Here is an 18,525-nt window from a genome sequence, read left to right as displayed (position 1 = left end):
ATGGCCTTTTACCTCTCCCACTTCACTCACCGGTCCATCTTGTGGTCGAACACGATCGAAAAACTGGTGCAGTTCAATGAACGGTATTGGTTCACCCCGGTCGACATAACGAGTGAAAAAATCTATAATGTACAGTTAACGTTAAGGTTTATTTTTAATGAACAACAGAACTCAAAACATGTACAAATTCACTCCAACTTTCCGGAGTTCTGCATACACAACACATATTTTTTTGTAAAAAAATGCCAACTTCACAGAAATGCCATACCCTAAGTGATTTTCCCGTACAGCTTACACATAGCTCGGTCTGAACGTACTCTATATGGTTATGGTTACTGTTTATTTTAGTTTACAGATAATGCTTAACTTTGCTAGAAAAAGTCAGTAAAGTCTCAGACTTCTTTAAACACTCCTATATAACTAGTTTAAGTATTTATAAACTATTACATCAAATGTCTGTATAATTAAAAGCTAGTTAAACTGTATATGTATGTATATTTTTTTAAACAGATGGCTATTTCCATCATGGCCAAAGGGAATGCTGTTTCACCTCTCAAGATCTGAAAGACCTTGAGTTTACTGACAAGTACAGTTTTAACAAATTAGTTTCTAAGATACAACAGCACTGCAAACAAGTTTTTTGGGTACACGGAACACAAAGCATAAGTTGCAGAGAAATTCAAAAAAAGATGGCTCGAAAGACCAACAGCACACCAACCTGGATGGGTACTGCAAATACGTTGCTGAGCTGTGGGTACAGGCCTTACTTGGGCATACAGGTGAGTAGTTCCACACCGTATAAAAATAAAACACACATGAACTTATATTAAATGTTCCCAGTTAGAATTATTTATATGCACTGTATCCATATTTGCATTATTTGGATATGGATATACTGTATGTGCATACTATATTTGTGTGAGATATAGAAATGGAAATTTATAATGTTGCAGTAGAGATAAGGAAACCAATACCTCGGAATCTGAAGTAGGATACATCAAAGTCTCATAGTGGGCTCTCTTTATGGAAAAGTAAATAGTATACTGGTGGGAGCCCCCACTTTTTGACTTGAAAGACCTAGGTTTGAATCTCACCTCATGTAATACCTTTGAGCAGCATATTTATACTAAATTGTCCAGTTTAATAAATTAGTAAATTATTATAGGCAGCTTAAGATAGTAAGTTGCTTTGGAGAAAGACAACAGATAAATGAATAAATGCAAATTATTTTCTTTTCTATTTCAATTCAACCTTCAGTAAAGGTTCTATCTGTGAAATCAGGCAGTCAGAGACACTCCACTATGCTGGTGTGCAGTGCATATAACTTCTACCCGAAGGGAATCAAACTGACTTGGCTGAGAGATGGGAAGGAGGTGAAGACTGATGTGACTTCCACTGAAGAGCTCTATGATGGAGACTGGTACTATCAGAGCCCAGGATCTTCAAATGGGGTAATAAATTATATTGAACAAAGCAGTTATATTGTTTGTTGAAGATCTGACCACATAGAAGTGTCAGTCCTTTTACAACTGAGTCTCCTACCTTTACAATTGTCTAATATTGAGCTTAGGAGTCTTGGGGGGGAGGGGGTGGGGTACATTCATTTGTTACTTGAGCATTGATACTCACCACACATTTGAACAAATGGACAAGACTTTGTGTTTTGTCATATGAATTTATTTATTCAGTTTCTAACATTCGTAAAACAAAACAAACCAAATCAAAAGGGAGATGCTATACCTCCCAGCTGGCCTGCCTCTTTGATCTCTTGATCAAACTGAACAACTCCCTCATATTGTGTAGCTCCTCAGCCAAGAGTCTGGGAATGATGATTGACTCAAGTCTATCTTTCTCTTAGCACACAGAAGCTACAACCCAGACCTGCAGATAGATCCTGCATATCATCCGCAGGATCCGTCCTTACCTCACAACAGACTTTGCCCAACTACTTGTCCAAGCCATGGTGACATCCTGTCTGGACTACTGCAACTCTCTCCTGTCTGGCCTTCCTTCCTCTGCCATCAAACCTCTACAGCTGATACAGAACGCTGCTGCATGGGTTATGTTGGACTTGCCAAAGCATTCACATGTATCTCCTGTACTTGTTTCTCTGCACTGGCTTTCTTTAGTCGCCCAGATCAGATTTAAGACAGTCTTATGGCCTACAAATGCATCAATAGAACTGCTCCCAGCTATTTACAAGACTTCATCAACCGCTATACCTCAACCACATTGCTATGCTCTTCCACATCTGCCCACTTGGTGGTCCCGCCCTGGCTCCATTGTGGTGGAACGACCTCCCCCTCTCACTCAGAACCACTGAATCTCTGTTCACATTTAAAAAGGGTTTGAAAACTCACCTCTTCCAGACTCACTTCATCTATGATCTCTTAAACTCATGTAAGGTGTAAATGTTCATTCACCATAACTTTAAAATCATGCCCAGACAAGCCTTTACGCAGCTTCTTCAGTAATGTACGTAAATGGTTATTTGTATCCCAAAAAAAAAAAAAAATAAGAGGAAGGTGATCAGAACTCGTCAACACTCAAAGTTTTATGCAGTTACTCATGTGCTGAACATTGGTGTATATGGTGGAAGCAAACTCACTGTACTTAAGAATCACACATCTGCAGCTATGTTTCTTTCTCCTAATATAATGCACAAATTGTATTTTCTATGAGATGTATGATGTACAATGTAAATATAACATTTGCTTTGTTGCTTTGAAGACAGCATACACAGTGCAAACTATGGAAAAATCAATTATCAAAGCATAGTGAATCATACTAGAACATGTGTAGGTTCTGTGCATGTTCCATGACTGTCCCACTAGTGAAAATGTTAATGACTATCCTTTAATTAATAACGAAAAAGCATGATGAATTAAAACATTCATCCATTTTTAGAACCATTTTGTATGAGGAGGTATTGTATATTTATAGCTGTCAGACAGTTTGTGGCAACAGCTATAAATAATCAAAGACTCAGAATTTCAGATACAATACATGCATAAACCTGGAAAGCTGTATGGAAAGATGCCTGCAGTACCTGTGCTCTTGTCACATTTTGGAATTGGGGAGTGACAGTTCTCCCCGTGTTAACGGGTTTTGTAAGATATTCCAGAGCCGTGCTGTTACATATGACTCAAAATTTTTCTTGTGTGACATTGAACTTGTGATATGTGTGTTTCCACGATGAGCATGCCCTGTGTTACAACATGGGCTCTGTGTTTCCCAGGGTTGTCTCCATATCATCTCAGATGTAAATGGATAGACAGTTGGATGGAAATGGATGGAAGAGTAGTAACACAATCACTAATTTGTGTAAAAAGAGAGCCTGACAAACATATATGCACAGAAATTTATTATTGCTGTTTAAATATAGCTTTTGGGGGTGCGGTGGCGCAGTGGGTTGGACCACAGTCCTTCTCTCCAGTGGGTCTGGGGTTCGAGTCCCGCTTGGGGTGCCTTGCGACGGACTGGCGTCCCGTCCTGGGTGTGTCCCCTCCCCCTCCGGCCTTACGCCCTGTGTTGCCGGGTTAGGCTCCGGCTCCCCGTGACCCCGTATGGGACAAGCAGTTCCAAAAATGTGTGTGTGTGTCAGTTAGTGCTAATTTTAATAGTGAATGAATTGCTGTGGGTGTAGTATGGGAAACTCACGTGTATAATAAACATAATGATTAAGATGATCAAGAATGGCAGCACTTTTCCATTTAATAATCATAGCTGCAGTTCCTGTTGAAATCTACCAAATTGTTTGCAGACAGTGGCGGATACATACATGTAGTGAGGGTTATAGTTCTGTGAGCATGTGGATTTGTTTTATAAAATCTCTACAAGTCAAAAGTTAGCAAACAGTTTTTTCCCCAATAACTGCACCCTTTAAATTTCAGTAGGAAATCACTGTGTCTTTTCATTTCTTCTGTGGTGATTCTGGAGATGTAGATAAAGATTTTTACTCTTCTGTCAGTTCCCCACTTATACAAGTTGTGTGAAATTGCTTAGGTATACTTAACTTCTGTCGGGTACTGTATCTGCTGTATTGTGACAGTAGTCTTTTGTTTTGCCCCATTCCATTCAATATTATTGAACACCAAGAATAAGAACTATGCTAAAGTCTGAATTGTACACAATTTTGAAAAGTTAATAACAGTGTTTATCAACAAGCAGCTGGTAGCCAACATGCTAGATTCACTAACATTAAACAATCACCGTTGGACAAAATGAGCACCGCGTTTTGTTCTTATAATTTTTGTAATCATTTACATATACATCAGAAATTATGGCCACGATCAGGTCTGTACAACTGTCAGTTTATTTGTTCGAAAAAATGCTGTCACACTATTTATTTTTATGCTGAATTCCCAAAGATCATAGTGAAATGGGACAGTTTCTTGTGAAATCTAAAACCTGAAAATAAAACTTTCAAAATATTACATTCAGTTCAGACACTCTGAACGCATTTATAAATACATATATAAATACGTATTTCTGCCAGACCAAATTCAATTATTTTTAAAATGTCATTAGCTTATATTCAACCCACAAAATTTGAGCTTTTTGAAGTGCTGTACATCACTTAATTGTCAAGCCCATGTTTAAGATGAGCCTGTTTTGAATAAATCCTCTTCTAACTTTTGTTAAAATTTAACCTTTAGGTCAGTTTAATTAGGGGCATTACATGAAGTAAATTAGTCCTAATAAAAGTAACAGAATTACTCTTGATTCAAACTTTTCAACAATGAACCTCGGTGCAGCAAGTGGTAGGTAACAAACTAGGTTTACTTGAGCATCATATGTCTGCAGTTATATCTCTTTCTCTTAATGTAGTGCATAAATTGTACTTTTGCTGAGATGTACGTCACTTTGGACAAAAGCATCTGCTAAATGAATAAATGTAAATGTAAATTTTCAGATCCCTCAACATCTGATGGGGACATTTACATTACATTCATGTATTTAGCAGATAATTTTCTCCAAAGCGACTTCCAATGAACTCTATGTAGTGTTATCAGCCCACACACCTTATTCACCATGGTGACTTACACTGCTAGATACACTACTTACACTGGGTCACTCATCCATACATCAGTGAAACACACTCTCAGAACCGACAGAAACAAGGTAATCATTGGGACTTCTGGACTGGTTTTGGGACTGATTCTCAGACTTGCTGGAGTGATTTACTACAAAAAGAAGTCATCAGGTGAGATTTTGCTGGTTTTAAAATATTATGTTAGTATTGCTTGATGTAAAACTTGTATGCTTACAAACATATGACAAGAATGAATATACAGCAAGAAGCAAAAGTATTAGTATAGTGTAGATTAGGATAGTGAAGTAACAGTTGCTATTTTTGTTGCATACTTAAGAAAATAGTATTTTACATCAAAAGATGAAGATGAGGCTGAAATACACACACATACACACTTTCTGAACAGCTTGTCCCAAGTGGGGTCGTGGCGAGCCGTAGCCTAACCCGGTAACACAGGGTGCAAGGCTAGAGGGGGAGGGGACACACCCAGGACGGGATGCCAGTACATTGCAAGGCACCCCAAACAGGACTTGCAAGGCACCCCAAACAGGCACTCCTACACCTGCCACAGAGTGGGACCCAGCCAGTAGCTAAAATACACACACACTTTCAGAACCGCTCGCCCCATACGGGGTCGCTGGGAACCGGAGCCTACCCGGCAACACAGGGCGTAAGGCCAGAGGGGGAGGGGACACACCCAGGACGGGACGCCAGTCCGTCACAAGGCACCCCAAGCAGGACTCGAACGCCAGACCCACTGGAGAGCAGGACCTGGTCCAACCCACTGCGCCACCGCGCCCCCCACAGTGGCTAAAATATGAAATTTAATATTTTGGAACCATGTTGTTTTTTGTGTTTGCCGCCTCCCCCCAAGCATAAATATTTGGAAAAATTAACATAAAATGAGTTAAAGTTGAGTAAAATTAGTATATGGTTGCATACCCCTTATATGCAATGACTTGAGTAAGGACCTGATTTTGTCAGTTTAAAAACACAGATTTATATTTCTTTGTATTTTCTGCTGAGGGGTGCGGGGTCCTCCTCTCTGATGGGTCTGGGGTATTATTTGTAACAGAAAATGTATGACTATGGTTTTGTTGTTCATAACAACAAAGAGGTAGTGGATGGAGTAATGCTTAAAGCTACTGTCTTTGACTCTAAACGCTGTTTGTTTGGTTCGTACATGCTGTTGTAGTACTTCCAAATACTTTGCTGTTTAAACAGTATCCATAGAATTAATTCAGGAAAATAAGTTTTTCGCGACACATAATATTAAATTTTTCCATTCGTGAGAAACATGAATTTGTTAGTTTCTTTGTTTCTCCCACAGCAAACTTGGCAGAGGTTGAACTTGTTTGTGCTCGGCATATTACCAAAGATATTGCTTCCATAACCAATATCAGGAGCAACACACACACACACACACACACACACACACACACACACACACACACACACTGACTGAAACCGCTTCTCCTAAGCGGAGTCGCGATGAGCCAGAGCCTAACCCAGCAACACAGGATGCAAGGCCAGAGGGGGAGGGGACACACCCAAGACGGGATGCCAGTCCGTCACAAGGTACCCCACATGGGATTTGAGCTCCAGACCCACCAGAGAGCAGGACCCGGCCCAGCCCGCCTCGCCCTCCAGGAACAAAAAGACCATCAGAAATCCCTGGGACCTTCTGAAACTCTGTGGTGAATGAGAAGTATGGAGGCAAGAAGGGAGAAGCAAAACTGAAAAAAGTAGACAGAGGCTTTTTCACTGTGATAATATCCGGGGGACTGAATGGCTTGATTGAACACTAAGACGCTGACAGTGTAGGAACTGCACCTCACGGAGGACTGGAGCTCTGTGCTATGAAACCAGGTCTTAAGTGAACAACAGACACAATCTTTCAATTTATTTGAACCAAGAAATCTCACTTTATTTTACTGACGAATAAATATGAACTGGTAGGATCACTATTGTAAAGCAGTACAGTAATACCTCAAAAAAAATGATAAAAGCTTAATAAAAAAAAAACTTTGAAAGTTAAAACAATCTGAAGCTTCCTGGTTTGATTGTATCTGCTACTGTAATAGACCTGACAAAGATACTTAAATTAATGTAGTAAAAACAACCAGCTGTTTAGATGGGTCAATCATTTGATATAATTTAGTAAGCACACCTACCACTGTAAGTCACCTTGGGCAAGGTGTCAAATAAGTCCACCTTAAAAAACACTTTGATATGTTTTAAAGTTATTATAAATGTGTGTGTGTGTGTGTGTGTGTGTATATTATTATAATTACATTACATGACATACAGCTCTTTGACCTACTGTCGGTCTATTAACACCATTAACACCAGTCTACAAACACCTAAACCCCCTTCCAGTAATCCCAGGCAGTGCCATTATTAAGGTGAATATGAAATCCATGGCAACAAAGTTGTCATAGGGAGACACAAACAACAGAAAGACACAACAGAAAACTCATATGGACAGGGTTATACTAAGACAGAAGAGAAGAATCACAAGACAGAGACAGATATGAAGTGAAAAGGTGTCTGGGGAAACTGACAATGACAAAAAACTAAAGTATACTGCAATCTGAAACCAAGTACTGAATATTCTATCTCTAAAGGGCAGTTAGATTTTAGCTCAAACACTCCAAAATGACAGAGCAATATAGTCAGATTAGCAGAAGGCAGCTACTGAAAAATCTACCACAAAATGGACTCCGGGAGGAAATGAAGAGCAGCCAAATCTCACACCAAAGAAAATGCACCAAAATTGTTCAAGGGTATAACAGTGGTTGAAGTATGGTTGAAGAGTGTTTGACATTCTCCTAAAATAACCTGAAGGTAAAAGACTAGAAGAGGTCACAAAACTGCACTTCAATCTTGATGTGAAACAGGATACTACAGCACGAGTATTAAACGTGCTGCAAAATTGTGTGGAAAGCAAGTAGGCCTCAAGAAACAAGACCCTTTCAAAATCATACATGTAAACCCATTATTTTATTTGTAAAGCCAATTGCTTGCCTATTTATGCAGGTAACAAACTTTTACTCTTGCAGTTCAGGGTAAGTACCTTGCTCAAGGTTTCTAAAAACAAGGTGGAATTTGAACATGGGTCCTGGAAGTCCAAAGCAACAGCTCTAACAACTAACTGCTGCACCAGACCAAAGCAGTGACAAAGGACATTGTTTCCAAAACAAGATCAGGAACAACCAAGCAGTAAAAAAAAAATCCCCTGGAACCTTTTCAACCCAAGTGGTGAGCAAGACACAGGCAGGAACAACACAGAGATGGGGAAGAGAAAGTGAAAGATGCAGAGACAAACCTTAAAAAAAAATAATGGTTACTGGGAGTGAGATTAAGTTTTATCTTAATTTTCCAAGTTAGCTGTCAGTGTAAGAACTTCACTGTATGCTGCATTAGAGTTGTGTGCTATCAAACAAACCATTAGATGAACAACAGGCTGTGTTTAGTTGATTTTCACCAGGGAGTCTCCCTTTATTATACAAGTACGTATACAGACCAATAGGAAATTAGGCAAACTGATGATTACACAGTTGCCAGGTAGAAGGAAACCAAAACCAGAACAAGCAGTTGACAAAAGTGAGCGAGTGAGAAAAATATAGATGGTCTGCATTAGATATAGAGCTCAAGAGGTCATGTAGATGAAGCAGTAAGGCCAGCAGAAAAGGACAGTTAAAGCAGTGTAACCTAGACAGCACCAGGACCTGGACTACCAGTAGTGGTATATATTTTTCTCTTATAAATACATACAAATAGAGACAGTTAATAGAAAACAACACAACTTTCACTGTGTTTCACAAGGCAATCTAGAATCAAAGCTTATATTTATATTATTTCCTACTTACATCTACTAGATCTAGACAAAATTAAAATCCCAGAGAAGTTTTTCTATTCCATAGTCACAAGTTTGGCACATAAATATCACAAGATTGTTATTAAAGTGCTTACATGGATGTACAACCTTTTATACAAAAGTCATTTGTTTTTGCAGAAATGTATTCTGTGAACTTCAGACCCACAGCAAAACCAGCCTGAGGGAACCTGTACAGAAAGTCCCCAGTTTACCAGCAGTAAGAAAACAGCCAATAAGAAAACAAGAAATCACTGTCGTCATCTGTTGTCATGGGGCTTCATTTTCTGTCTTAAGTAATACCTAGGAAGTCCAGGTCTTGTTGGCTCTTTGATACCATCTACCGGGTTTTATCTCCAGAAAGAGCAAATACTTTGTCACTAGCTTTCACCATTAATTGTAAAATATTAAGAAGGCACAACACAAGTGTCTATCATGTGGGATGTTTAGGGTACAAGGGTCCATTGTGTACAACCACAGATTTTTAACATTTCTCAGTTCATAATACACCTACAACCATTCCTAATAGTCCAAATAATAACATAGGACACACATAAAGTAAACAAAAATTAGTCCCATTTTTATTTAATGAAGTGACATTTTACATGTTAAAAGTTAAATGCCCAAAAGTGCAGAAAATGAAGTAAAGCTCTATACTGTCTCCTACAGAAAGGCTGAAGAGACCCAAGACACATGCAGAATAAAAGAAAACTAAACATAATGCAGTTTGCTAATGTATTGGGCAGAGCAAAGGAAAACAAAAGAACTTGCAGGCCAGACAGATATTTGATCATCATTTCAATATTGATAAATAAAGGTGATCTAATTTTAAAAAATAACATTGAAAATAATCACATTTTACTCGAATTTGTACAGAAATGCCATTTCAGTGCAATGAAAACTATCAGCACTGATGAAATGACAAATACTCTTTTTTCCAAAAATGAAAATATGACAAACCTCTCATGTGATGCACTTCAATTTTCACACCACTGTATGGGCCTGTTGAAACAGAAATGGATGATACTAAAGCAAAATTAAATTAAAAAGCAAAATTATAAATTATAAAGCAAATTAATTTGCTCTGGGTGATGGGACAAAGGTAGAAATGTCTGGAGAAACCAAAAACTGCATTTGACTCAAAAATACCACATGCCAACTGTAAAACATGGTTGTGGAAACATTGTGGCTTGAGGCTGCTTTTCTACCTCAGGGCCTGGCCAGCTTGCCAACCATGTCCAAAAGCTAAAACTGTACTGAAAGTGACACTTAGAACAAACTAGTGACCCAAATGACTCAAACAAATCCTCACAAAATGGCTACAAAGAAGAAATGTAGGGTTATGGAATGGCTAAGTTGTAGACAACTTCAAGACACCTACAAGAAGTGATTTCTATCAAAGGGTGCAACACCAGCTATTGAAGCCAATGGGTGTACTCAATTTTTACCACAGCAGACAATTACATTTCTGACTTTTCTGTTGTATAGCTATACTAGAGAATCATGTCCTTACCCAAATCTCTCCTTCCCTTGATGTAATGCACTCTTTATATTGCCAGAGATTTATGGTACTTTGGAGAAAAGTGTCTTCTAAATTAATAAATGTAAATATCAATGTAAATGCAAGTGTAAATAAATGATTGAAAGAAGAATTTATAGTCTGAGATACTTTTGATTGTTGGCATCAGCATGGACAATAGAGATGAAGGTTTCATTCACTCATTCCTTCACTCGGCTTTGTTAACCACTTGTCCTGGTTAGGGTCACAACAATCTGGGGTCTGTCCTTGAATCACTTGGGGCTGAGGGGGGCCAACTTTGAAAAGGACACCAGTCCATCATGGGGTAGCCACACAATCACACACAGTTACATGCCAGGGGCAGCATAGGGTGTCTGATACACCTTAACTGTATTTCTTTAGACGGTGCGAGGAAACTGGAGCACCTGAGGAAACCTACATAGACAAAGAGCAAACAGAGGAACTCCACACAGACTCGGTTGTATCAGTACAACTTGCTGAGTTACCTTGCCCCCTAACTCCAATAAGTTCAAATGAACCACAAATTTTGGAACTTCTTGGAGGGTATTTTGCAGTCACAGCTAGGAGTCAATGCTTTAGGACTGTAACATTCCTAACTGGAATTGCCAAATATGAGCACTATGTTAACAGGCATGCTGTTGAGAACTTGAAACGTCATTGGTGTCCGAATGTGTTGCTGGTTTACAGGGGGTCTAATCTTAGAGCTCTAAGATCTGTCTGACAGTGACCCAGGCATCACTCTGTGGAGGAGTTGGAGAATTGGCATCACTGGGTGTGATATGAACCCATACACCACCACTACCTGCCACTCATTGCAGCAGTTAGCTGGCTGTAATAAAGCAGAAAAAACAACAATACAATAACTAGTTTTCTAGGGAGTTCTGCTGCTATCTGGTTTTGATGTCCTAAATTAACAAAGCTGGTTTAATCTACTGAAAGGTGGTATAGGTATAATCTTCCCCACCTCATGGAGGTAATGCGTTCCTGAAAAACCCTTCATAAATCAAAGACCTAATCACCTCATTAGTTTCAATGATAAACACATGTTCCTCAGCTGTGTTTTACCAAGCTGTATAGGTTGAATCACCTAGGTAGCAAATGGTAAATTGCTTGGATCAAGAACTTTCCATGATGGGGCTCTGCTCTTCATAGTTCTACACGAGACCTTCCTTTCGAGTACTTGCTCCACCTAGACCACACTCCAAGGGGCTGTTGCATTTCTAATTATTTGACCTTTCTCCATTGCTGTGTGCACCAGCTTGTACTGCTCTTTTCCCTGGACCTCGTTATATCATCATGATGGAACATTGCCCAGACCAACCTTTTCAGCTTCCACTGCCTCCACCAGCACACTGCTGTAGCCAGGACTCTGCTTGCCCCACTGTGAACAACACACTGAACTTCTTCCTTTCCTCACCTCAGTGTCTGCTCAAGCAGTCCTAGGATCTCTTGAGCCCCTGTATAGCAGAACTTCCCTTGCCAGCGCTACCCTAAACTCCTCTAGGCTCCTAAAGGTTAACTTTAACTTGTCACTTTGCCTGTCCGATGTAATGCCGCCATTCTCCTAAAACAGAGTGATGGCTGAAGACAGGAAGAAGCCACAAAATTACACTCCAAACATGATGGTAAGCAAGAGGATAAAGCACATGTTAAACCTGGTGTAAAAATGAATGTAGATGTTAAAAAAAAAAACAAATAAACCCATCCAGAACCGGATGAAATCATTTATCAAAATGAAGTCAAAGTTCATACTATGCTAAATGAAATACATACAGCCTCGAAACAAAAATGACAGCACAGCAGACATTCAGTACAACTGAGCCAAAGGAAACTACAGACCAGATTACTTTAAACAGAAGAAACCAAAAGTTTAAAAAGTAAAAGCCAAAAGTATTGGAAAGCAAACTACATCAGTATCTCTGAATCACAGAGAAACATCTCTATCAGTCATAGTATGTATATCAGAGGATATCACTATCATCACACACTAATAGTTACTGTGCCTATTGTCCTGTTTTAGTAATTACTGTGCTGTTTTGAACCATTTGCACAGGTTTTACACATGCGCTTTATGTAGTCCTGTGTAAGTAGCTCTGTCTTGTTTTAAGTAGCACCATGCTCTTGGAGGATTGTTGTTTTGTTCCACTGTACACTGTATGAGCTATATATGGTTCAAGTGACAATAAAGCCTTTCTTGACTTCTTGACTTGACTGAGTACAGGCCAGGATCTGGTGTTAGAAGAGGTGATGTTATTCATTCACATGGAACTGTTGTCCAACTCAGAGATCCACAGAGATACATCACTGCCATTAAAAACAGTCAAGGATTTGGTGTTAGTAACACTTACATATGTAAATGGAACTATTCACAAACTTTTAAAACCTCAGAGAAACATCATTGTGATAATGAATACATGAAACAATGAACATTACCAAAAGACATTCTTCCATAGCCAAGATCAGGAACAACTAGATCACCAAAAATCCCCTGGAACCTTTTGAAACCCTGTGGTTAGTAAGAAATGCCAATCTAAGAAGAGAGATGGGGTAGAGAAAGTGAAAGAAGCAGAAAGGCTACTTGACTTCTACAGTCATTAGTGGGGTTAAGTAGCTTTGCTTAAATGTAAACACTTCACTACATAGTGGATTTGAGTTATAGGATGTGAAATCAGATACTGTATAAGCTTTACAGTAACTTCAGTGTTTCAGCTGATTTGGATCAGGAAAACTTCATCTTTCTTCGCTGCTATTCTGACCAATGAGAAATTGGGGAAGTTGATGATAACACTGTTGCCAAGTAGAAGGTTTCACAGTATTTAGGTAGAATATAATTTCATATATTACATGATACTGAGAAGTTTACAAACTGTAACTACAGTATTCACACCCCGAGATGTGCTGCCACAGCACGAAACATTTCAAATCTTGTATTGTATTTTATTGTCTTCTTCTAAACATATTTTACCTTTTGTATGGTAAGAGGTTTTATTAATACATTTTACAAACCACACTTAGCCCATTGCAGCACACACACACACACACACACTCACACTCATATTCACTCACTGACTGTCAGTAACTGCTGATACAGATTAGGACGGTAGTGGTCCATGGGATGCAAGATCTAGGAGCAGACACCTTGTATGTGAAGACAGAGAATCACAGGCCATTTCAGCACAGTAAATACAAATAGACATAGCATATACAGTATATAGATATCTACAATTGTTAGCTGATTAGTTGGAAACTGTTTTATTATTTAAGAAAATTAAGAATAAACTTTCTGAAGTTTTTTGACTCTAGAGTGGAAGGATTAGGTATTTTTCTCAAAAACATTCTTATTGTTTCTCAAACTAAATGAAAATAAGTTACTTGTAGTTTTATACCTGTATTACCATAAACACGTGCAATTTTTCCAGTATATACTCAGGACCCATGTGATTATGCAAGGCAAAGAAAAACAAGCAATAAAAGTGATCACATTGAAGTACTTCCCCATTTCAAAAAGAAGACTTGAAAATGTCCAGTGAGTTCATTAAAAGTCTCTAGTGCCACCTATAGAACAGCTGGCAGTGCCCAAAGAGAGCTTTGCGAATCACTGCCACCAATGGTGAAGTTTTTGAAGATATTTATTTTTTGCATTTAATTTAAGAAGTTTGACATGAATGAATCAAAGCACAGTAATCCATTAAGAAAAAACTGAAATGGGGAGGCCAAGTATTTAAGACAGACATGAGCTGAAGGTCGATGAGGTCTTTAACCTGGTCTCATTTGGCACTTTAAGGTACGAAGCCAAAGACAGGTTTGTGTGTCTCTAGGGCCACAGACCAGCAGATATAGAGCAGTGTTCTGTTCATGTCATGATCCCTGGGAGCAGAGACTGTCCCTCCTCCACCAAGGGACTGTTCACACTTTGTCACCGTTCACTCTGAACACTCCTTATACGTAGGGATCGTCTGCTTTGCTTTTAGACATTCTTAGTGTGCACCTGTTCACATTCATGTCTTGTTTTTGTCTTGAGGGTAAAGTCAGTATCAGTGTGTTTTCTTACACCCAAGCCCCCTATTAGTCCTGTTCCTGCATGACGTCTTTACTGGCTGTAGTCACAGTACAGTAGTTACAGTAGTGAGGACAAGTCAGCACCGGGGCCTCGACTCCTGGCTGGATACAGGGATGCTGAGGAAGGATCTGATTTTGTCAGTTTAAAAACACAGATTTGCAGTATATTTCTTTGTATTTTCTACTGACTGAATCTATAGTCCATACATCACAGCAAGTTTTAAAGTGCTTTAAATATTAAACCTTTTATATGCAGTCATTCTAACTAATCTAAAAAACTCAACTGTTATAAAAGATTAAACTCTACATGACGTCGTTGTGCCTTTAACTTAAGATTTTTCCTTAAAAACAGAAAGGAATTCAAAAGATAATGCTAATAAATTTAAATTTGTCGGTTTTTAACAGACTTATATCAGCACAGGTCAGTTCTAGCATTAGTCATTCGTATCGGGAAAAAATTATTCTATGAACTTCCAACCTCCTGGAAACAAATCTGACCGAACTAAAAAGTCCCCAATCATGTCACAGCAATAATGATGACACATTTTAGCCAATAAAAAAAAAACAAATTAAACACGTCATTTGTCGTCAGGTGATTTGATTTTCTTTTTCAATGTCTAAAAAAAGTTTCAGGCAAGTTCTAGTTTGCTCTTTGGCTCCATCTACAGTTTTTTTTTTTTTTTTTTTTTTCCAGAGAGAACAAAATACTTTTCCAGTGGCCTTCACTATGAATGAATGACACTTTTTTCATCACAGAGGGAAATTGGTTTAGGCTGCAGCAGAATAAAATGAACGACATACATATATATACACATACCACATATATAATATAAACATACATACACACATAAGTAACCAAACAAAAATAAATAGAAGAATATTTTACCAAGTGAAATAAGTACAAAATTACGTGAATTAATATGCAAACATGTTTAAATGTAAGCGAAAAATACTATTATTAATTGTATTAATTGTAAAGCATTAAACAGGCACAACAACAAAAGCTGAACAGAATCATAAGATGTTTAGGATACAAGGGTTCACTACATAAAACTACAAACGGTCATGTCCCAGTATACACACACACACATTTTCGGAACCGCTTGTCACATACGGGGTCGCGGGGGACCGGAGCCTGCCCGGCAACACAGGGCGTAAGGCTGGAGAGAGGGAGGGGACACACCCAGGACGGGACGCCAGTCCGTCGCAAGGCACCCCAAGCGGGACTTGAACCCCAGACCCACCGGAGAGCAGGACCTGGTCCAACCCACTGCACCACCGCGTCCCTCGCTGTCCCTGTATAATACAATTATAATCATTCCCCTTTTTTTTCCAGTTATATCATAGGACATGCGGAATCTAATTAAAATAGCTTTTTGTTTTAAAAGTTAAGAAGGAAAACAGAGTTGAAAATGTATTAAAGCTCTCTACTGCCATCTAGAGGCCCAAGCAATAGCTCACAGATGCATGAACAATTCACCAATAACATTTATTTGTCCATATTTTCTGAAGTACATTGTTTCTCAAATTAGGGATTTTTAAAAAATATTTATTACACTCATTTTATAACGCACGTGGATGCATCAATGGCATAACCTGAGATCACTGGGTGTTTTAGGTTTTTCGACATCAGATACCCACACCAAGGTATCCCAACCAGGACTGATCGGCGACCCTTCTCTGAATCCCAGCCTGCATCCAGGTAGCACCACGTTGAACCAGTGGTTCACCTCTCCTGATCCACAGGTTTCAGAATGCAGCTCCAGGGCTGTAACCACTATGCCACCTGCTGCCCATTTTTTTTCACTTTTCTATACAACATCCACAAATCCAAACCAGCATCCTGTGTAAAGACACATATTAATATAAATTTTGTGTTAATACAGTTTTGCATATCTGATAGGAATTTTATTTTTAAGAGGGATTTATCTTTTACACCTCATATTAATTGTCTCAAAGGATTTATTTCTTTTCATTTAAAAAATATTTTTAAATTGAGGCATTTTACCTCTACACAACTGGGAGAAGAAGATTGATCTTAGCTTTAATTGTTTGTAAGTCCAACCATTATGTCACTACAGCCAGTTCGTACAGTCAGTTATTAAGTTGTCAAATTTTCCAACAATATTAAGTCTGGAAAAGTTTCCTTCCTCTTATACCCTTCAGGGTTAGGGTGCGCTTCTCCAGCTCACTAACTTTAGCTAGCAGTTCTAAAGCTCACTAAACATTTCTTGGCAAGTAAACCTGGTCGTGTGATCAGAACAAAGCCATACAGGCAGCATGGCATCGCAGCAAATATTCTGCAGAGGCTCCAACACACAGTGTGGCAGTAACACACACAATAGATTATGTGCATGCATGCAAGATGCCGAGTCAAACCTGACCCACAACGACCACTCGCGTGATTTTCGAGGCAAGTCAAGGGAGGAACACAGGTGGGTAATAAATGATATAATGAAACAAATGTGCTATTTCCAATAGTCTGAAAGAGTGGTGATGGATTAATACAGCAACGAAGCACTAATGTATTCGCTTCCACTGCTGTGTTTTATGTACTTTTTTGCCATTTATTATAATTTAATGTTGAGTGTTTGAGGCATGGGGTGCGGTGGCGCAGTGGGTTGGACCACAGTCCTGCTCTCCGGTGGGTCTGGGGTTCAAGTCCCGCTTGGGGTGCCTTGCGACGGACTGGCGTCCCGTCCTGGGTGTGTCCCCTTCCCCCTCTGGCCTTACGCCCTGTGTTGCCGGGTGGGCTCCGGTTCCCCGTGACCCCGTAAGGGACGAGCGGTTCTGAAAATGTGTGTGTGTGTGTGTTTGAGGCATCAATTTCAGAATAAACGTACATCTTCAAAATTCAAAAACACAATGCAGTTAATTAGGGAAAACATGAAATATCATCTTTATACTGTTTTGTTTGAATATAAGTCAAAGTAAATATCAAAAATCACTCCTTATTTTTGTTAGCATTTTTCATACTGTCCCAACTTTTTTGGAATTGGGACTGTATCTGGTAGTGATACCCAAAGTAAACCATTGTCTACTATATAACTATGAAACCAACAAGACTGCTGGGGAAAGGTGTTTTGGGCAGCATGGTGGCACAGCAAGTAGCACTGCTGTCTCACAGTGCCTGGGTGGTGTGAAAGAACATGGGTTTGATCCCCTCTCAGTTTGTGTGGGTTTCCTCCAGGTGCTCTGGTTTCCTCCCACAGTGCAAAGACATGCTGCTCAGGTTCCCCTGTAGTGTGTGAGTGACTGAGAGAGTGTGTTCCACTGATGTATGGATGAGTGACCCAGTGTAAGTAGTGTATCTAACAGTGTAAGTCACCCTGGTGAATAAGGTGTGTGGGCTAGTAACAGTACATAGAATTCACTGGAAGTCGCTTTGGAGAAAAGCATCTGCTAAGTGAATAAATGTAAATGAATCCTTCTTTCTGGAATATTTGCTTTGGATAAATCCAATGAACTGTGTATACCTGCTCATGCATGTTAGTTTGTCCCACAGCATGGTTTTTTTGGATGACAGCAGCTTTGTATTTTGAAAATATACATCTTTCGTCTGCTACTTTGATTAATGGCTCGAACTCTTTACTTTCAGTATTTATCTGACCAAATGTCTGAATGTACTGGACCTTTTCAAAACATGGTAAGAAAACATATCGATAACTGACGTCATTAACAAAAGTATTTCGAAAACAAATATTACAATAGGGAGAAACATTGTAACTTTTGGCACTGTTGGCACAAGCTTCTTCGAATTCTGTGAAGTCACATGACTGAGGAGAAGGTAAATGTGAGGACACCTAGACTGACCAATGAGTGGGACAGAAAGCTCTGCTACTCTATTGAGCAAGAGTTGAGTTATTTGCTGAAAACACAACTGATTCATAATTCTCACTCACGTTTGTGGAGATGTTTCATTACCACTCATTACTGAGCTTTTTACAAAAACCTTGTCAGTCAGACAACTGTCAAAAAACCCAATTTTTCACATTATTGCAGGCTTTATTTATC

General features: G+C 39.1%; 1 protein-coding gene across 1 annotated transcript; it reads left to right on the top strand.

The window, feature by feature from the left end:
- Positions 1-5,250, top strand: LOC108934042 (HLA class II histocompatibility antigen, DRB1-12 beta chain-like). Its single transcript, XM_029260075.1, is given in 6 exon segments — positions 1-112; positions 559-610; positions 612-660; positions 1,254-1,451; positions 1,804-1,817; positions 5,109-5,250. Coding segments are annotated over 6 exon segments (567 nt in total).
- Positions 5,251-18,525: the final 13,275 nt, after the last annotated feature.

This window comes from Scleropages formosus, chromosome 18 (assembly GCF_900964775.1).
Source record: "Scleropages formosus chromosome 18, fSclFor1.1, whole genome shotgun sequence".
NCBI lineage: Eukaryota > Metazoa > Chordata > Actinopteri > Osteoglossiformes > Osteoglossidae > Scleropages > Scleropages formosus.
This window is presented reverse-complemented; position numbering and strand designations above follow the sequence as displayed.